Raw genomic sequence first — 18,724 nt, 5'->3', positions numbered from 1 at the left:
ATAACTTTTTAAAATTTTTCTTTACTATTCTTTCAGACCTTCTAGGGTAATACATTTTGCTGAATTATGGCTATGATCGCAATTTGGCCATCCATGATGGCATGCCATATGTATTATTGTTAAGTGCTGCAGTTGGGTTCCACTCCGGAAGCTGCAAGGTTCACTGCCGAAATTGGTCCATGAACCCTCCACATAAGCCCCTTCATAACTGGCTGAAATATATTTACATTGGCAGTTACTGGATAGCTGGCCTTTCATTCTGGTGTTCATCACTGCTGGGGGTATGTCGTCCATACTATCATTTGTTATCAAATCAATTGGAGACTCAATATCAATATCTCAATATCAATATTGGTCAAATCAATATCTCCAGATATTGTCACTTAAAACATTTTGAGGAATGATTTACATTTTGACAGCTTTTAAAAATTCTAGTAACATTCTATACAGGGCATTTGTCGGCAGATATTCCTTTATTGTTGTCACTGTAGAACAATAGTAGGGTATTCAGAACTATATTAGGGTTATAATCTATTGTAAATTTCCTAAAATGACTGCATGATAACACATAGGAGATCATTCTGTGGAACAGCTGAGGATTTTACTCCTTGTACTGTGGATGATTCTGTATGTAATAGCATGAGGGATTACCGTTCTGATATTATCCACAGCATGTGAACTCAACCTAAGTTTCTAATCCTCTCTGGTGATGCAGGCTTTGCTCTGCTTTTTAAAGCTACTGTTTATAAGAATTGACTGTACATTTTCTATAGTTTTAGCTAAGAGTGTATTGTTATTACTTCCTCAAGGCCTGGATATAATTCTTACAGTACAAGTTAGGCTCTGTTCACACCTGTGTCAAGGCTTTCCATTTTAAGAGAGTGATTGTAACGAAGAACCGAAGCTGGAAAGGAAGTCTCCCTACCGTTCCCTATTGACTTCACTGGATGGAAGGTTGCCTTCCATTACCTTTCCGCTGGCTGCTGCACTATTTTTTCTGTTATTTAATAATGAACAGGGGAACAGAACCTGCCAAACACCGGTGCCATAAGAGCCTTAGAGCTCAACTTGCTATTTTTTTTTTTTTATTAAAAATTAAATTAACTGATTTTACTTTATTCTTTACTGTTGATTGTTAGGAGTCTTTTTCATGAAGCTAAACAGTCTTTAATTGATCACTTACCTGATCTTCTAAAATTGTTTATATCAATAGTACAAGAAATGTAGTTTTTCATTGTGAAATCTATGCTTAAAATCTATCTTGGCTTGACAGAACCAAAATTACAGGTAGCTACAGACGTAGGGGGTGTGTGGCATGTCCCTTCATGCAAAGCTGTAAATCATTTACCTCCACTATTGATCAGAAGATCTACTTTATAAAGAAGTTTATTAACTGCATGTTAGAGGAGTAATTTACAGAGCAATCTGTCACTGCAAATTAGTGTATGTTGGAAAAACAAAATGCAAGCTCAGACGTCAAATTGGAACCCACTTGGAATAATAGAAATAATAGAGAGACCCCCTAGCCCGACACATTAACATTGGACACAATGGTGACTTTAATAATATCCAGTTTCATGGCATCCGGGCAGTTCCACCGCCAGAAAAGGGCAGGGACTTGTATAAACATATTTTGCAGTGCAAAACTAAATGGATTTTTACCTTGAATATGATGGCCCCTAATAGCCTTAAATTAAGCCCTAAACTAAGCCTGTTTTTTGTAAAAATATTGGCCTCATGTGTTCCCATTAATATCCAAAATTATTCTGTAGTGTTACTATACATCATTTAATGTTCATCATATTATCCTTTCTCAGAATATTTTTTCTTGTTTTCCTGATCCTATCCATACTCTATCCAACTGTAACTATACTGTGAGCCTAACACCGAACCTGGACTTCTGGCTGAAATTCTGGTTTGTGTAACAGAATCTTTAATCCTCAAACATTGCAGTTGGGGTCCACTTTTCTTACTCATTTCCTAAAAGTCTACAATTTGCATAAATCAATAATACATGTTCATATATGAAACTATATAATATACCTCGTTCCTGACAAAATGCCACTTTCACCACTTTTTATCTTCCTCTCCAGCCTGCTAACTGATAATTTATGCTAAATTAACTAATTTAATCTATTTTGGGAAGCAATCCATGTTTTCAGCTCACTGAGGGATTAGGTTACATGCTTCCAATAAAAGTCAAATGAGAGGGAGGAAGAAGCGCATAGACACAGAGCACTAATGATTCTAGTAAGTAGTGTGCCCCCATGCTGGATTCACATCTGTGCTACTATAAGAGCAGGGTCTTGTATAGCTGCTACTTTCTACCCACTGTGGATCCTACATAGGGGGAAATGCTTTTCAGACCTGAAAATATTTCATACATTCATAATTAAATAAAATTCATGAATATCAGTATCTATTTCTTCATAGTTTTTTTTTTTTACTGTAAAGCAGATGACAAATTGTTCTTCCATGTTTTATGCATAACCTTTGATGTAGCCATGGAAACCTGAATAATAACTTCCATTAAAATTAATAATACAAAGTTAAATGTATATCAAGTATCTTGATAACGGTGCTACAAATAGGAATGTGTCACATTATTAGAAATTTTGGTTTTATAATCCTTCATGACTGCTGCCAGGTGAGAGAGCAGCTGAGAGCCGCCATGATATAACATCTGTGGTACTAACACAATATTCTGTATTGCTGTGTCCGCTGGATTGACACGCAGCGGTGTCAGCGGAGTTCGGATGTGGAGATGTTTATGCTTGTAATGGCTTTGACAGTTAATTATCTCTAACAGGAAAGGTGTACGGATTTCTGTCTTTAAGAAATGTTGCTTAACCCCCTCAGCAGTGATCCCATACATGTGTGACAAGACGGGAGCTGGACCAACCTCTATGGTGCGGTGGGTGTCACTACCCTGGCAATGTGTTATGCAGTGGATTAGCTGGCTCATCCAAATGTTAAAGAAAGTCTATAAAGCATTTTTAATGTCCCTTTGTTTTGACAAAATGTGCAGACATTCTACAGTAGCCGAGGGAACTAAGAGGGACGTCTCGGAGGAAAAGATTGGAAAATGACATGTTGATTTCCTCTTTTGGGATGTATACTTATTTGTGATCACAGTTGGCATTTTAACCCATCTAAAGATACAGAGCTTTTTTGAGTACCATGGTATTGGCTTAATCTCACACTTCAACATCTCTGGTTTTTATCAATATTTTTTATATATGAGGCAATAAAGGTAAGTAAATATTTCCTTTCATTTGCAGAACATGCTGTTCATCCATAGAGAGTTCATGTCTTCTTATGGATTTTACAGATTTTTATTTTTTATTTTTTCTGCAATGTGTTGGTTCAAAAATCTCTAGTACTGATGCTGCAATACACACTGCAGACTTCAAACCCCTCCAATTGCATAGTGTATACAGTATATGTAAATTCAAGTAAATTTCTGGCTTTGGTGGATTTTTATCGATTTGTGCCTTTTGTGATCAGCACTTGTGTTAATTCTAGTAAAATAGTTTTTATAATTATGGCATCTATTTTAGGCTAAAAGTGATTTTTCCAGTGGAAAGTGCAAAATCGAAAAATGAAAACCTTTTGTAGAGACTCAATGAAACAGTGTATGCAGCTAATGTGTTTTTTACTGGTTAGAAACACTTATTTAAGCTATGTTATGGTCCTTCTGAACATAATTCAGCGTAAATGAGTGTTTCTACCCACTTAGAAGACCGATAATAGACACACACCGAGCAAACAGGCTGCTTTTCTGATGGCTTTCTCTGCTGAAAGGAAAAACAACCCACAGTAAGTGTGAAGAAACCACTATATCTACAGGCGGTCCCCTACTTAAGGACACCCGGCTTACAGACAACCCATAGTTACAGACAGACCCCTCTGACCTCTGGTGAAGCTTTCTGAATGCTTTACTATAGTCCCAGGCTGCAATAATCCGCTGTAAGGTGTCTGTAACGAAGCTTTATTGATAATCCTTGGTCCCATTACAGCAAAAAATGTTTAAACCACAATTGTCAATGGGGCCAAAATTCTTTTTGTCTGGTTCTACAATTATAAAATATACAGTTTCGACTTACATACAAATTCAACTTAAGAACAAACCTCCAGACCCTATCTTGTACGTAACCCGGGGACTGCCTGTACATGAACATTTACTGTCCCTGTCTGTTTCAAATGACTAATAAATGTCTCCTACACAATGTGTCATAACCTTTATTCTTTAACCGTAACCTCTATTAAAACCAGCATTCGTATTATAGGTATTTACAAAGGCCGGGAACAATCGTGCACCGACTTAGTCCCTGTATAAAGAATCTTGTACTTTTCCACTGTCAGGATTGTTGCGGTCACGATTTCGGGTAATCTGGATACTTTAAATAATGATAATGTTAAGCGAATTATTCCAAAATAAATCTAAATCCTGAAAACACAGACAACACTCTCCATTTTATTAAACCTTAGCAAAAATGAAGCATAAGTGCTAATATGTTAAGTAGGGCTGGCAAGAAGTGCAATTTCCGAGTAGTGCTGAAAAACAAGTGTGTATTTGCATATTAGAGCTATATCTGAGATCCCTTCAGCTTTCCTCTTAGTCGCCAATGAGTCATTGTCACACAGAGCAGGGTTTGTTGCTCTTCTGAGCAGAAGCAGCATGGTACAGGCAGCCCACGGTAAGCAGTAACCATTGGCACACTGTGTATCTCCTTTCTAATAGAGACTAGCTATTTAGAGAAGGAAACCAGACTTCCCAAGACTCCTTTCAGATCATTTCATGTTTAAGATGTCCTTTTTCAAAGCGACATTTAGCAGCTTCTTGGCAGCTAGCCTCGGTTTTGATTTCCTCCCCTTCCATGGGTTTTCATTGATAAATAATTCTCTGTTCTCTGATTGTGGATGAACGGTATATTGTATTGTTAGCGTCTCTGTGCAAGCCTTCTGGTTGTCTAAGCCTGTAAAAACAAATGTGTTTGCATTCTCAGGGAATGACTCTATTCTTGCGGTTCTTTTATCATTTTAATACGCTTCTATTATTAGTATTGTCTATATCCGCTTTTAAGAGAGTGTCATGAGAGGTAATATGGCAGGAGCTCGATAGGTTGCGTGGAACGTAGAAATGCTAAAGGAGAACCTGTTAAGGGGTTTTGGGACACTTAACCACCCACAGGTCCATGTTGGACCAGTGGTCTAGTGTACCAAATCACCCTGTATGATTTTTAGCAATCGGTGGAAAAAAAAAGCGTTATACTTTGGTGCCTGCACGGTCCAGCAAGTGATGCTAGTGTACTACACACTTCACTTTTCGTATCGCGAGAGGAGGTGACGGCACAGGATCTTCCTATGAGAGCCCAGTGTGCCTCATCGGACTCACATCTAGGTAAGTATAAATGTTTTTTTTTCCCTCTACTTACCAACTTCAAACAGGTCGATTTGGAACCCTAAACCACAGGTCTATGAGGACCTGTAGTTGGTTTAAGGTCCTCTTTAAGCTCTATAAGCACAGTACAGGTAACATCAAGTGACACAATCTATCCATGACCATGTATTGCTATAGATGATATAAAGATCTATATATATATATATATATATATCACACAAATCATGGGCAACATCTACAGGCAAAATAAGACATTACGGATGGTCATACATCGGTGAAAACATCTGATGCTCTACAATGTCCCAGTGAGTATAGCAGTTGAGCTTAATGTGCAGAGATGACAAATCTAGTAATGAATGAGTTAAACTATCCTGTCTGGTGTCGGAGGCTGGCTGAGGTCCTGAGGTTCATCCTATGATGATAACTGAGGTATGATGCATCTGTGGCAGCAGGGTCTTGCTGGGAGATCTGTGGGAGACTTACAGAGCACCTGTCCTAATGTGCGGCAAAAGAATGGATGCGAATGGACGTAATAGCACCTTTAGTAGGAAAATAAGCATCTAGAGTTGTGCTGGATAAAACAAAAAGGGCAAGATTACAGTTGTAAATGTTTGCAAAAGACTTTTAATGTTGTAAATGTGCATATATGTATATAATATACGTATAGAATAACTTGGAAATAAATTTTTTTTTGCCTTAATAGAATCCGATAAATTGGAGATTTTGTAAGTAATGCTATATGCCATTCTGGGAGATTTTGGCATCTATATTTAAGTATAGTTATAGTTATGGATGTATTGCAAATCCATACATCCTTACAAGCTGCAGAATTTCCATTATTTTCTGTCACTCATTGATAACCTTCTCCATATGTGACGTAACAGGCAGAAGGTGAGTAGAGATAAACCTGTATCTCGTCACTGCCCCAGGCTCCTAGTTCACAGAACTGGCATTGGGCACACCATGTATACTATGTACACGTGGAATCTATCAACAGAGTCACATGTTCTCTCTACAGCCTTGTAACACTATCCTCCCCTATGCCAGACGTAGACTTTTCTTTCTTCGAGTTTTATAAATACTGTACTTTGTATTATGCAAACATATATTCACGTGTTTGGATTTTTTACATTATAAAGATTCCACATTCGGTCCTGAAAATCAAGGTATCGGACCATAAAAAAAGATAAGAGGACACACTGTGAAACCTATAGACAAATGACAGTATACACCAAATGTGAGCTTAAAAGAGGTAAAGGGGCTTAGACAATAAGATACATAAAGTACTATAAAAGCTGGAATGGTAAAAGAACCTGATGCTACTATCACGGGCTCAGCATTGTCTATTCAGACTTTCCAGCTCATCTATAATTTCCTGTTTCCCTTGGCAGATCTGATTCAATCTCTTTCTTTAGAAGAAATCTCTCAATTTCCGTGGCTTTTTTTCTAACCCTACATAAATGTAGTGTAGTGAGGTACTCATTATGGCAGAGCTGTTCTCGCCCATTACATCACCAGCGTGATTCCCATTTAGATGGCCCTTTAATACATCTCTCAGTAGTGACTGCAATTTTTTAAGATTAACCATAAATCTGGCTTTACACTGCTTTGCACTAGCACTAGTTCTATGTTTAAGCCACTATTTCTGAGTGGCAGGAAAAGGCTCTTGCAATTTTTTTTCCAGTAAAAAAATAGCAAATAAACCCCATTGCAATTTTTGTTTTCTTTTTGATGCCAAAAATTCATGAAAATCCTATGATTTCTGTCCCCCCTAGAACCTGTTTTACTTTAATGAAGTATATTACAATGTACAATCACCTGCTCTATTCATATATGAATATAGTTAGGTTACTTTAAGAGCACCATATAACTATTAGTAGAGAGGCATTCTTAAAACTATGGCCCCCAATGAATGAGGATTGAAGCCTAAAACACTTTGTAAAGACAACGCTTACAGTTATGCTACTTACAGTATTGGATTTAGTGTATCATTGCCTTCAGCAAAGTGCCTTTACTTAGGCAGGGCAACAGTTGCTGATAAGTTCCCTTTAAAAACTGGTCATACTAGTAGTGTCCAAAAAGTGCCCGGACTATTTTACACCTACTAATAGGTCAAATGACACCATCTTGAACACTGTTCTGTATTACATACAGGGTCAAATTGCAGTATTTGCATCTCGAGAGGTGCCTAATGCCATAATTAAAGAGCGCTTAAAGGGTTCTTCCCATTTCAGCAAATAATGTTAATGTTTTTATGATAAAAAATTTTTATACAATTTTCCAATATACAATTTCTACAATTTTCCTCATGGTTTTCTGTATCTCTGCTTGCTGTCCTTCTATAGAAAGCTTCTATGTTTACTTCCAGAGGCCAGAAATCTGACCATGGTCACACAGGTGCATGGCTCATTAGTATCATAGAGAGTAATCAGAGCGGTGAGATATAACGAGCCGTTCACCTGTGTGACCATGGTCCGATTTCTCTCCACTGGCAGTAAGCATAGCAACTTTATATCGAATGACAGCAAGCAGAGATCTAGAAAACCATGAGGAATGGATGCAGAAAGTGTATTGGAATGTTGTATAACTTATAATGATACAAACAATAACATTAATTTGCTGAAGTAAGAATATCCCTTTATCACTGTTGGTCTTCTATCATTGGTTTTGTCCTAGATGAAGAGGTACATGGAAAGAAGGATCATGATTACTGCTTCGACTACACTCAGGATTTGCAGTCTGTTACTATGGAAATACAGTCTGCTTAGCAGAATGATTTTGTTGGACAGAATCTTAAGACATTCAAATGGTATCAGCTAATATTTAACATACAATAATGATTACTTATTGCTGCTTTTAATTAAACAAACAAATAAAATCTGTACCTTTTTTATTCTTAACACAATGTCTGAAGTGTTATTGTCACACACCTTCATCTATAAAAAAAAAATAAAATCTTAATTTATAAAACAGCAACATATTTCCCAGTTCTTTACAGATACACAAATTTGCATAATATTTAGTCCTTAAAACTGCATTGTTAGTTCATGTTCGCATGATGTTTTTTTCTTTGTATTGTAGATGGAATCCTTTAAGTGACAAATTTCTGCTTCTGTTGCTGCTGCTGGGCAAGCAGCGTCACTACATGATCACATGACTCTGGATATGGACTCAGTCCTGTCAGACTTTGTTCGGTCTACAGGGGCTGAACCTGGTCTGGCACGAGATTTGCTGGAAGGTAAGGCAACATTGGTTTATTTTTCCAGTTTTTTAAATATTTCTCCCCTTTATTTGCAAAAGTATAATGTATTCTAGAACACCATCAGTCTTCTACTCCAGAGATGCAGTAAACATGTCTTGACTTGGATAACTGATGGTCGCTAGTGGTCATTGGTAAAAAGCGGTTGTCCACTTGCAGCTAATTGATATGGTTTCTGTAATGAAAAGTTATACAATTTTCCAATACACTTTCTGTATCATTTCGTCACTGTCTTCTAGATCTCTGATTTCTGTTATTCAGCAGGAAGCTTTATTGTTTACTTCCTGTGGATAACAAAACCGTCCATAGTCATGTGATGTCACACAGGTGCACGGCTCATTATAACACACAGATGTGATTGCAGGAGTAGTGCACCCGTGTGACATCACATGACTATAGACCAGTTTTTTTATCCACAGGAAGTAAACAATGATGTTTCCTGTTGAATGTAGTTGAAAACGGTGAGGAATTGATACAGTACCGATCTAGTGTATAGTACTGTGCACCCCACCCCTTATGTCCCTGGCTATGTTCATGTATATAAGCATGATATATATAATGCTGGGATTCCAGCACCTCCTCACTATTTTGGATGAGTATGATATGCAGCCATTATAGACTGTATAAACATTTCATTGTTGCCATATTGTGGCCTCATCGTCACGTTATAAATGACGTTGGTCTCTTTGCAGTGCTCCTAGGCAGGTGTAAAACCTTTTCAGATGAGACCGCAGCTTTTCAGAAAATCTATTTTTAATAAACCTGCGTATGTACTGTATATGCATGAGTTGCTGAAAAAGCAGACGTAGCATTAATAATTCTTCGTTGCAAGTCTTAAGTTTCCCTGTAATAAAACTTGAATATCTTATATCTTCGTGTTCTAACTAGTCACAGTGAATGTGGTGTGAGATTTTACAGTCTTATACTTAGTCTAATTATGTGAATAGAAATCATTTAGTGTATAAATATATTGTGCAGTTACATTGTAAATGGGTGATAATAAGCTTGTTATTCACTGCAGAGTAGTGTTACTACTGGATAGTGCTGGCATCATTTCATTCATTTATGAATATGTGTGTGCTGTGCTCTGAACTATTGTTGGGGCTAGGTTTTATGGAAGACAAATATGACAAATGTTTACAAGTTCTTCCATCCAGGAACCACCATCCTACTCGGGGATGTTTCCGGACAGGGCTGGTGATTTGTCCATTGTATAGGGGTGTTGTTTAGACTGTATCTAATATATTATATTGAGATAACATTAGATATTATGTTATTGTGGCATTATTTGGTATTGCTTACTTCATCATTTTAGTGATGATAATGATTTTGAGTCTCTTTTGAAGATTCTGTGGCACATTCCATTGCAGTTGTGCTCTCATGCACACAAATGTGGACATATCACATGGTCCATTGTGGTTGCGACCCATGTGCCATTGACATGTGAAGTCTTCTCATACACCGATTACCGTAATAAAGACTGCAAGAGCTGCAAATGAGGGCAGGAATAGCACCTGCCCTGAGTTTTGCAGCCCAAACACTTGGCTCACATATTGAGACCTGGAAACCATGGGTGTGTATTGGAGCCCATAGAAATGGATTTGTCGTTGTCATGTACAGGCTGCCAATAAGAATACCATCACATAAACATGTAAGAACATGCCTCTTGCAGTGTATATATGTAACTGTAACGTTAAGCCTATCTGTAACTGTGTGTAACAATTGCCAAGACATTTTGTACAAAAGAGCCCCCTCCCCACACCTAGGGGATCAATAAAGTACTTGATTCATATTGTATTATATCGTAAAGGGCTATTTTTCGCATCAGCAAAGTAAGAACCCAGTTTACCCCATTTTATCAGTTAGTAAGGTCAGTGCCTATGTCCCCCAGAGCATTGTGATTTGCAAAGTAAATAGGTTTTAATTTCTATCTGTAGATGTAGAAAGAACTTTTTAATTCATTTTTATTGCTATTGTTCCTACCTTAAAGGATCATAAGAAAACTGTACACAATAGTTTGCCCAATATCCCCAATTGTACTTGGATTTATTACAAGAACAGTTTCCCAAGAAAAAAAAAATCTGCTTACCTAGTTAGCATAACCATAGTTGCTGCGTATGACAGAACGCTTAATGTAAATGTGTGCCCCAGGGTGGACTAGGGAAGCATCTAAGGAGTGTTACTATGGGATTGACATTATCGAGACTGACAGAGAGAGGATTTAGTAAATTGAAGTGAACGGTTGTGCAGGCTTCTATACATATTAGTATAGTATCCTAGGCTGCAAATCTCCAAAATTGGTATTTTAAAAATTTAAGAATACACGCAGCACAGTCATAATCAATAGCAATGGACATTACCATAGACGATGGATACAGAATAGATGAAATGAAAGTTACATACAATTGTATGGATAGATGGGTATCGGCTAGTGCATATATGTTTACTCTGCTTATCCGTTACATACATTGTTATGTACTATAAGGAATCTTTGTGCTATATTTACAACTCATGGGAAACGGGAAAGATCTTCTATGTGAGCCTGATTAAGTCTTTCTGAATCTGCAGTGAATGCTTCCAAGATGTACTTCCTGATCAAAACTGCCAATTCCTGCCTTTTATGTCTTTAAGAAATCTTCTAGTGTCTCGTGAGCCATTGATGTAATTGCTAGGCTGACTGGAAGGACTAAAATGAAAAGCATTGTGCAGTGATGGGAACTAATAATCTGCCAAAAGAGCTGCAAATCAGAAACTGCATGCCTGTCTTCTTTCTGAATGGTTTCTGTCTGTAAGGCCATTCCTTCAAGGGTCATATTCATAAAGTGGAAGAAACTACATGCACTCATTGGTTTTAAAGGCTACATTTTAGTTGACATTAAAGTCATCTAATAAGGATATGACACATCAAATACTGCCATTAAGTGAATGGATGGTACTGGTTCTTCTTATGGCGATCTAGTTAATATAGAGAGCATGGCTGGCAGTAGTCCCTGGGTATGCAAATTTTTTTAAAGGAAGAAAACTCTCTAGTGTCACCTATAGGCTTGAGAGAGGTTGTATTGTTTAACCAAAACATTGGTATATGGGTGAATAAACCTTCACATTTATCACTTTTTTCAAAGTTGGATTTCTGCCTATTTATGTCTTGTTACAAGTGGACCCATTAAATCGTGTCCTGGGATAGCACCCACCATTCTTATCGCTGTGCAGCCACCTATAGGGCATGAAACTCGTTACTGTAGGCAGTAATCAACATGTCTGCAAAAACCAATACAGCTGATTACTGCACCTCTTACTAGACATTTGGGGCACTAAGGAAAAGGTCAGGTCCCGTGCCCCAATTTTTTTTACCTTGGCGAAGCCCCTGGACAGTAGAATATTGAAAGCTAATATATACATGGTGAAACTATCTCCAATTTTTGGTTCTGTCTATGGCTGATCTTTGGAAAAATGTTCCTCATTGTAGTTGTAGGTTTCTTAATGATTATTGTATAACAGTTAAAGGGGTTGTCTACTTTGACATCTCTGCTTGCTGTCTTTCTATATAAAGCTTTTATGTTTACTTCCAGTGGATAGACCATGTCCCTGGTCATGTGATGGACATGCAGGTGCAGGAGCCGGTATCATCACAAAGAGTATTCAGAGCTCTGTTATAACAAGCCGTGCACCTGTGTGACATCACATGACCAGGGACAGATTTCTATCCACTGGAAGTAAACCTAGAAGTGTTCTATAGCAGGACAAAATGAAAAAAGGGAGGAATTGATGCTAAAGGTAAAATGGAAAATAGTATAATTGTTCCTTACACAAACCATATCAATTATTTGCTGAAAATGGACAATCCCTTTAATCAGGGCTGCTGGGTTAGTTCTCTCAACACCTCTGTGTTCTGCTTTTCTGTTATAGGGTGTGTGCCTAATCCCTGCCTGTGGTTGTCTATAAATTTGGCTAATGCTGTGAGCGGGGCACTAGAACTGTATAGCGATAGTTGTACAATGCTTTGCTGTTACATATTCTTGACTTTGGCTTGTTTTCCTGTCTCCCTGTTTGTGATTCGTCTCTTGTCCTGGTGTTATCTTGTGGTGACAACAGTTTGTTTCTTAACTTATGAATCTGTACTACCTGCCCGCTACACACTGTTCATCTACTCTGGCACCGGCACTGAGACTGCTCACAAATGTAGAAGTCAAAGGGAAGGGTAGAAAGAGAGAGCTACTTAGACAAAGCCCTTAGGCATGGTTTTTCAGCCTCATCAGTGAAACAAATGAATGTTTCATCATTTTTTTGCACACCCTTTGGCTATTTTCACACAACCGTATGGGGGACGTATATATGGTCGTCGTACACTCACCGGCCACTTTATTAGGTACACCTGTCCAACTGCTCGTTAACACTTAATTTCTAATCAGCCAATCACATGGCGGCAACTCAGTGCATTTAGGCATGTAGACATGGTCAAGACAATCTCCTGCAGTTCAAACCGAGCATCAGTATGGGGAAGAAAGGTGATTTGAGGCCTTTGAACGTGGCATGGTTGTTGGTGCCAGAAGGGCTGGTCAGAATATTTCAGAAACTGCTGATCTACTGGGATTTTCATGCACAACCATCTCTAGGGTTTACAGAGAATGGTCCGGAAAAGAAAAAACATCCAGTGAGCAGCAGTTCTGTGGGCAGAAATGCCTTGTTGATGCCAGAGTTCGGAGGAGAATGGGCAGACTGGTTCGAGCTGATAGAAAGGCAACAGTGACTCAAATCGCCACCCGTTACAACCAAGGTAGGCAGAAGAGCATCTCTGAATGCACAGTATGTCGAACTTTGAGGCAGATGGGCTACAGCAGCAGAAGACCACACCGGGTGCCACTCCTTTCAGCTAAGAACAGGAAACTGTGGCTACAATTTGCACAAGCTCATCGAAATTGGACAGTAGAAGATTGGAAAAACGTTGCCTGGTCTGATGAGTCTCGATTTCTGCTGCGACATTCGGATGGTATGGTCAGAATTTGGCGTCAACAACATGAAAGCATGGATCCATCCTGCCTTGTATCAATGGTTCAGGCTGGTGGTGGTGGTGGTGTCATGGTGTGGGGAATATTTTCTTGGCACTCTTTGGGCCCCTTGGTACCAATTGAGCATCGTTGCAACGTCACAGCCTACCGGAGTATTGTTGCTGACCATGTACATCCCTTTATGACCACAATGTACCCAACATCTGATAGCTACTTTCAGCAGGATAATGCGCCATGTCATAATGTTGGAATCATCTCAGACTGGTTTCTTGAACATGACAATGAGTTCACTGTACTCAAATGGCCTCCACAGTCACCAGATCTCAATTCAATAAAGCATCTTTGGGATGTGGTGGAACGGGAGATTCACATCATGGATGTGCAGCCGACAAATCTGCGGCAACTGTGTGATGCCATCATGTCAATATGAACCAAAATCTCTGAGGAATGCTTCCAGCACCTTGTTGAATCTATGTACGAAGAATTGCTGCAGTTCTGAAGGCAAAAGGGGGTCCAACCCGTTACTAGCATGGTGTACCTAATAAAGTGGCCGGTGAGTGTATATTCACCGCATATGCTTCCCCCATAGACAGCAATGGGTGCACGGTGCCAGATGGGAGCTGTACGGTGCAGCACACAAGCAGCGCCATACCATTCCGTAGCTGGGAGAAAGATATCGCTATGTAGAGGGCCAGGGGAAAGCAACGCTCCTCTACCCTGCACCCGCCACGCTACGATACAGCTGGCACACATTGTGTGAATGTAGCCTTAGACTTGCCTTCCGTGGTCCGCATGTGTGAAAAAAAAAACAGGACCTGTTTCCTAATTCTTTCCAAGGACAACGGATCAGTGAAAATATAAGCCAATGTGTAAATACACATTGAAAACAATGGCTTTTTGTGGCATCTGTGGAAATCACTGAACTACAACAACACCAATGTGAAGGTGCCCCAACGTTATGCTTTGTCCCATGAACATGACAATGATTTCAATGTTCTCTAGTGACCCTACATCAATATCCAGTTGATTTACATCTTTGAGCAATTTTATATCATCATGGAGAATCCATAGCATAAAAAATATAGAGAAACACTCTAGCCTTTTATTTTACTATATAGTCCGACATGAGCTGCTATTAAACAATAATGTAAAGACAATGATGTCATGTAAATAATTAATCATTATAAATTTATAATGTAAAGTGTATGCTTTGTTGTGCTTGATGTGCTGCCTATGGGTTGAATTTTGGCCTCTCCTTGTAAGGCTCCCCTAATGCATCCTGTGTGTCCAATGATGCCTTTACCCAACCAGAGATAAAGGGAGCAGAGTCTCCTACTACTGCACTTCATCTGTTTTCTATATAAGAGGAGGGACTGACCTAGAAATCTCATTTGTTTCTCCCTCTCAGCTACTGAATGCAGCAGACAGGAGAGCAGTGTTGCCACGTAACTAAACTTTCTACAAAATTTTATAAATCAATAGTGCAGATATAAATCCGCTTTCTGTCCTTTATCCAAATAGATATAAAGCAACATGATCATGTTCCAAATGACTTCACACTTCCCAGACAGTCCCTGGATAGTCTAATCTCCTTACAGAGCGGATTTATCAAGGGAAATATGCTCTAGACTTAGTTAATTGTTTAGCCTCCTTATCTGTCCGACGAGGAGAGACCTCAGAAGGATTTCAGGAACACTGTTCATTGCAGCAGGAAGATCAGAAACCGGGCTCATTGAATCTTCTTTTCTTTAAAGGGGTATTCTTAGCCTCCTTATCTGTCTGAAGAGGAGAGACCTCAGAAGGATTTCAGAGACACTGTTCATTGCAGCAGGAAGATCAGAAACCGGGCTCATTGAATCTTCTTTTCTTTAAAAGGGGTATTCTCATCTGGGCATTAACATTTAATTCAATTAATCTGCCATATACATACATTTATTCAATTGGATGTTATTAAAAAAAAAGTTCCTGTGTGAAGATAATTTCTCATACATTTAGCCATGTTGTCACTTAGAAATGAGATTGTTGTCCATGGATATGGCCACTGCTGCTGGATTGATTGAACACTGATATCCAAAAACAATTTGTTTCTAATGTCTGAGAAATGCTTCATGCCTCACAGCCACCTAGTGGTAATGAACGCTGAATCCAGGTGGTTGTGCAGGCATCAATAGTACATGTCTACCCACTGCCACAGTGCGAGGGTGGTCGGATCCAATGAAAACTATCTTGTTTCTAAGGGACAACATGGCTTCTTTTAGGGGAAATTATCTTCACACAGGTAAAATATTTTTAATAATATCCAGTTGAAGAAATATTATTTATATATGGCAGCTGAATTAAATTAAATGTGAATTCTCAGATAGGAATACCCCTTTAAAGGAAACCTACCACCACGGATCTACCTATTAAGAGGGTGGTAGGTGCCTCTATTGTACGTGAGGATAGCTCTTTTAAGGGCTAATCCTCACGTCCCCTATATCTTTTGCAAACTTTTATTGCGCTAATATGCTAATTTTCTAAAGAGGCTAGTGGGGCCTGTAGCCTCTATGATCCAGTAGCCTCTATGATCCTCCTACCCATGCATCTTCGGCGCACACCTACAAGGAGCCTTGTTTGTGATGCCGGAGTTCTGAGCATGCGCAGTAGCTCCGGCTTTGGAGCAGTGATCGTGCCGCCGCGGGCCTGGGTTCTGCGCATGCGCAGAACTCAGGCTTCGCGGACGTGGCCACACGGCTACGAGGAGCTGCGCGCCAAAGATGTACGGATAGGAGGGTGCGCAGCTAAGAGGAGTTTCCTTTAATTAAGTATATTACAAAGTTTCCTATTATTACCTGCTCTAGACTTTCTGAGCTGAAAGGTTTAGTTACTCTTTAAGCTATGACTTATAAATATCCTGGAGATTATGCACATTACGTTAACAGAAATTGTGTGTTTTTAATGTGACTTTGGGAAAGATCTATAAATATGGCTCCACCAGAATACTGGAGTAATTTGCACTTTAAATGAAATTTAACACCAGGATCAAGGATTGTAAGCCAAGCATATGGGATATGAGATGCATATACTCTTCTTTTAGCTTCTTATGCCCTTGTTTTAATAAAAACAAAGGGCTTTATATGTTATGCAAATGAGTTTGAGGGGCTCTAAGCTCCATATCTGTTAATTGAACCCAGGGCCCCTCGGACTAATTTACATAATTTTTAAACCCTTTTTTTGTACAAACAGGGGCATTAGAAGCTCAAAGAAGAGCAGATCCTGACAGAGGGAGCACACCAGTATGTAAGTGTGCTTGGCTTACAATCCCTGATCCTGCCTGACATCTGTACACCCATATATGTCGCCCCATTCCACTGTTCTTGTTGTTTTATTGATATTTCCTGTGATAACTGTGCAAAGACACAATGACAACAAATCTCTTTGTAAATCAACTTTACTTACATCTGTATATACTTTTTCCTGGAAAATCAATAAAAATTAATGTAAAAAAAAAAACAATCCCTGATCCTGGTGGTAGATTTCCTTTAAAATTATGTGCGCCACAATTATTGTAAATCATGACTAAGGCTATACGCTGAAACGTGTTGATCGCTAATATTATGGTATACCTGAATTTGTGATCGCCATGTCGGATTTTAACCAATAAAGAAAAGGATTTCTTCACCTAAATTGTGAGTGCCGGATCCTTTTTCCATTTACAATTATTGAAGGTTTTAGAATATTTTTAGGCAGTTTTCCAACTTTTCCTAAAAAGGGCATGGTCTCAGTAAAAAAGTGGCAGGAAATATTCTGTGCGCCAGAAAATTCAATATTGTGGTGGAGCAAACTAGACCAACTAATAGGGGTGTATGACTGACTTAATCTGGCGCAGAAGAGAACTGTCTAATTCTTCTTTGCACTGGTCTAAAGACCATTATATCTTCATCAGTAATGAAGAGACATACAGAGGAGCTTGGAGGATTAGGGGCTGCCAGAACACTGTGTCACCAGGGTTTCTCAGTTTACCGCTGCTGGTTATGGGATACACTGTGGTAAAACTAATCTGAGATAACGTGCATTCCACAAGTCTAATCAAATATCCAGGTTCTCTTGTGTCGTATTTGAAGATGTAAAGATTTCAGATTAAGAATAAGAAGCGTGATAGCATGTGCAGACGAAGTATGGGATTTAAAGCTCAGATCCCACCTCACTCATCTCTATAACTTGTCTGCATGACTGTCTATGAAAGTAAATAATGGGTTGTTGTAGGACAATCTCCTTAACATTAGTTATGTACTGAAATCACAAGCTGCTGGATAGAATTTCTGAGCACGTCACCCAATGGAAAAACTGCTTTTACTTGATAGCAAAACTATTTAACTAGAGAGGTTTCTATAAAATAAAGATTGGGGCATTGGAATGGAATGTTTGTTTAGGCTCAGATCTCGCTTTGGTACATTTTCAGCTTTGAGGTTAGTTTTATTTATTCCCTACAGTTTTAAGGTGTTAAAATTCAGCAAGCAGAGTTGCTCTGAGGTTTATTTATTATAGGCTCCTTGTCTTGCCTCTGTTCCAAGCGAATGTATGCCAGTTTTACATGATGTACTTTTCATGTTGTCAACTGCTAATTTCCACTAATGGCACTTGGCAAAGTCCTCATAGTTCACACTGATTGCCTCTGCATCCTAAATATATTTGTATTCAAGCACTTCTCAAATTGAGTGGAGTGGTAGAATGCATGTCACAGGCAAATTCAATTACTTATTGATATAGATTTCCCCTGGCACCTGATCCAGGCTCCAGGAGCAGCTCTCTAACTTCAGCGCACTGTTCTTTACGGCAAAGAACTTTTCCGAAGTGCAGGTAATTCAGGGAACCTGCCATTACGGTGATACTTACTGTTCTATTTATACACTGTGCAAGTCACTACGTCACTATCTAAGATGCACGCACAGATGAGCATTGGAAAATAAAAGCCAACTCGTGATAAAAGCAGCGTTTAGTTGAGTTGCAGGGTTTTAAAAACCAGCATCATTTAGCTTTTTCCCTTTTCTGTTGGTTATATTCGAATTTATATAC

General features: G+C 38.9%; 1 protein-coding gene across 2 annotated transcripts in view; it reads left to right on the top strand.

Annotated features, from left to right (window-relative positions):
- Window positions 1–18,724, top strand: part of OTUD7A (OTU deubiquitinase 7A) — a 133,152-nt gene that overhangs the window by 59,380 nt on the left and 55,048 nt on the right. For both annotated transcript variants that reach the window (XM_072148030.1, XM_072148029.1), the window contains one exon: window positions 8,486–8,642. In XM_072148030.1, coding sequence (XP_072004131.1) covers window positions 8,558–8,642 — 85 coding nt within the window. In that variant the 5' untranslated portion in view covers window positions 8,486–8,557. The remainder of the gene's footprint in view (window positions 1–8,485; window positions 8,643–18,724) is intronic.

Source organism: Engystomops pustulosus, chromosome 4 (assembly GCF_040894005.1).
Source record: "Engystomops pustulosus chromosome 4, aEngPut4.maternal, whole genome shotgun sequence".
NCBI lineage: Eukaryota > Metazoa > Chordata > Amphibia > Anura > Leptodactylidae > Engystomops > Engystomops pustulosus.
This window is presented reverse-complemented; position numbering and strand designations above follow the sequence as displayed.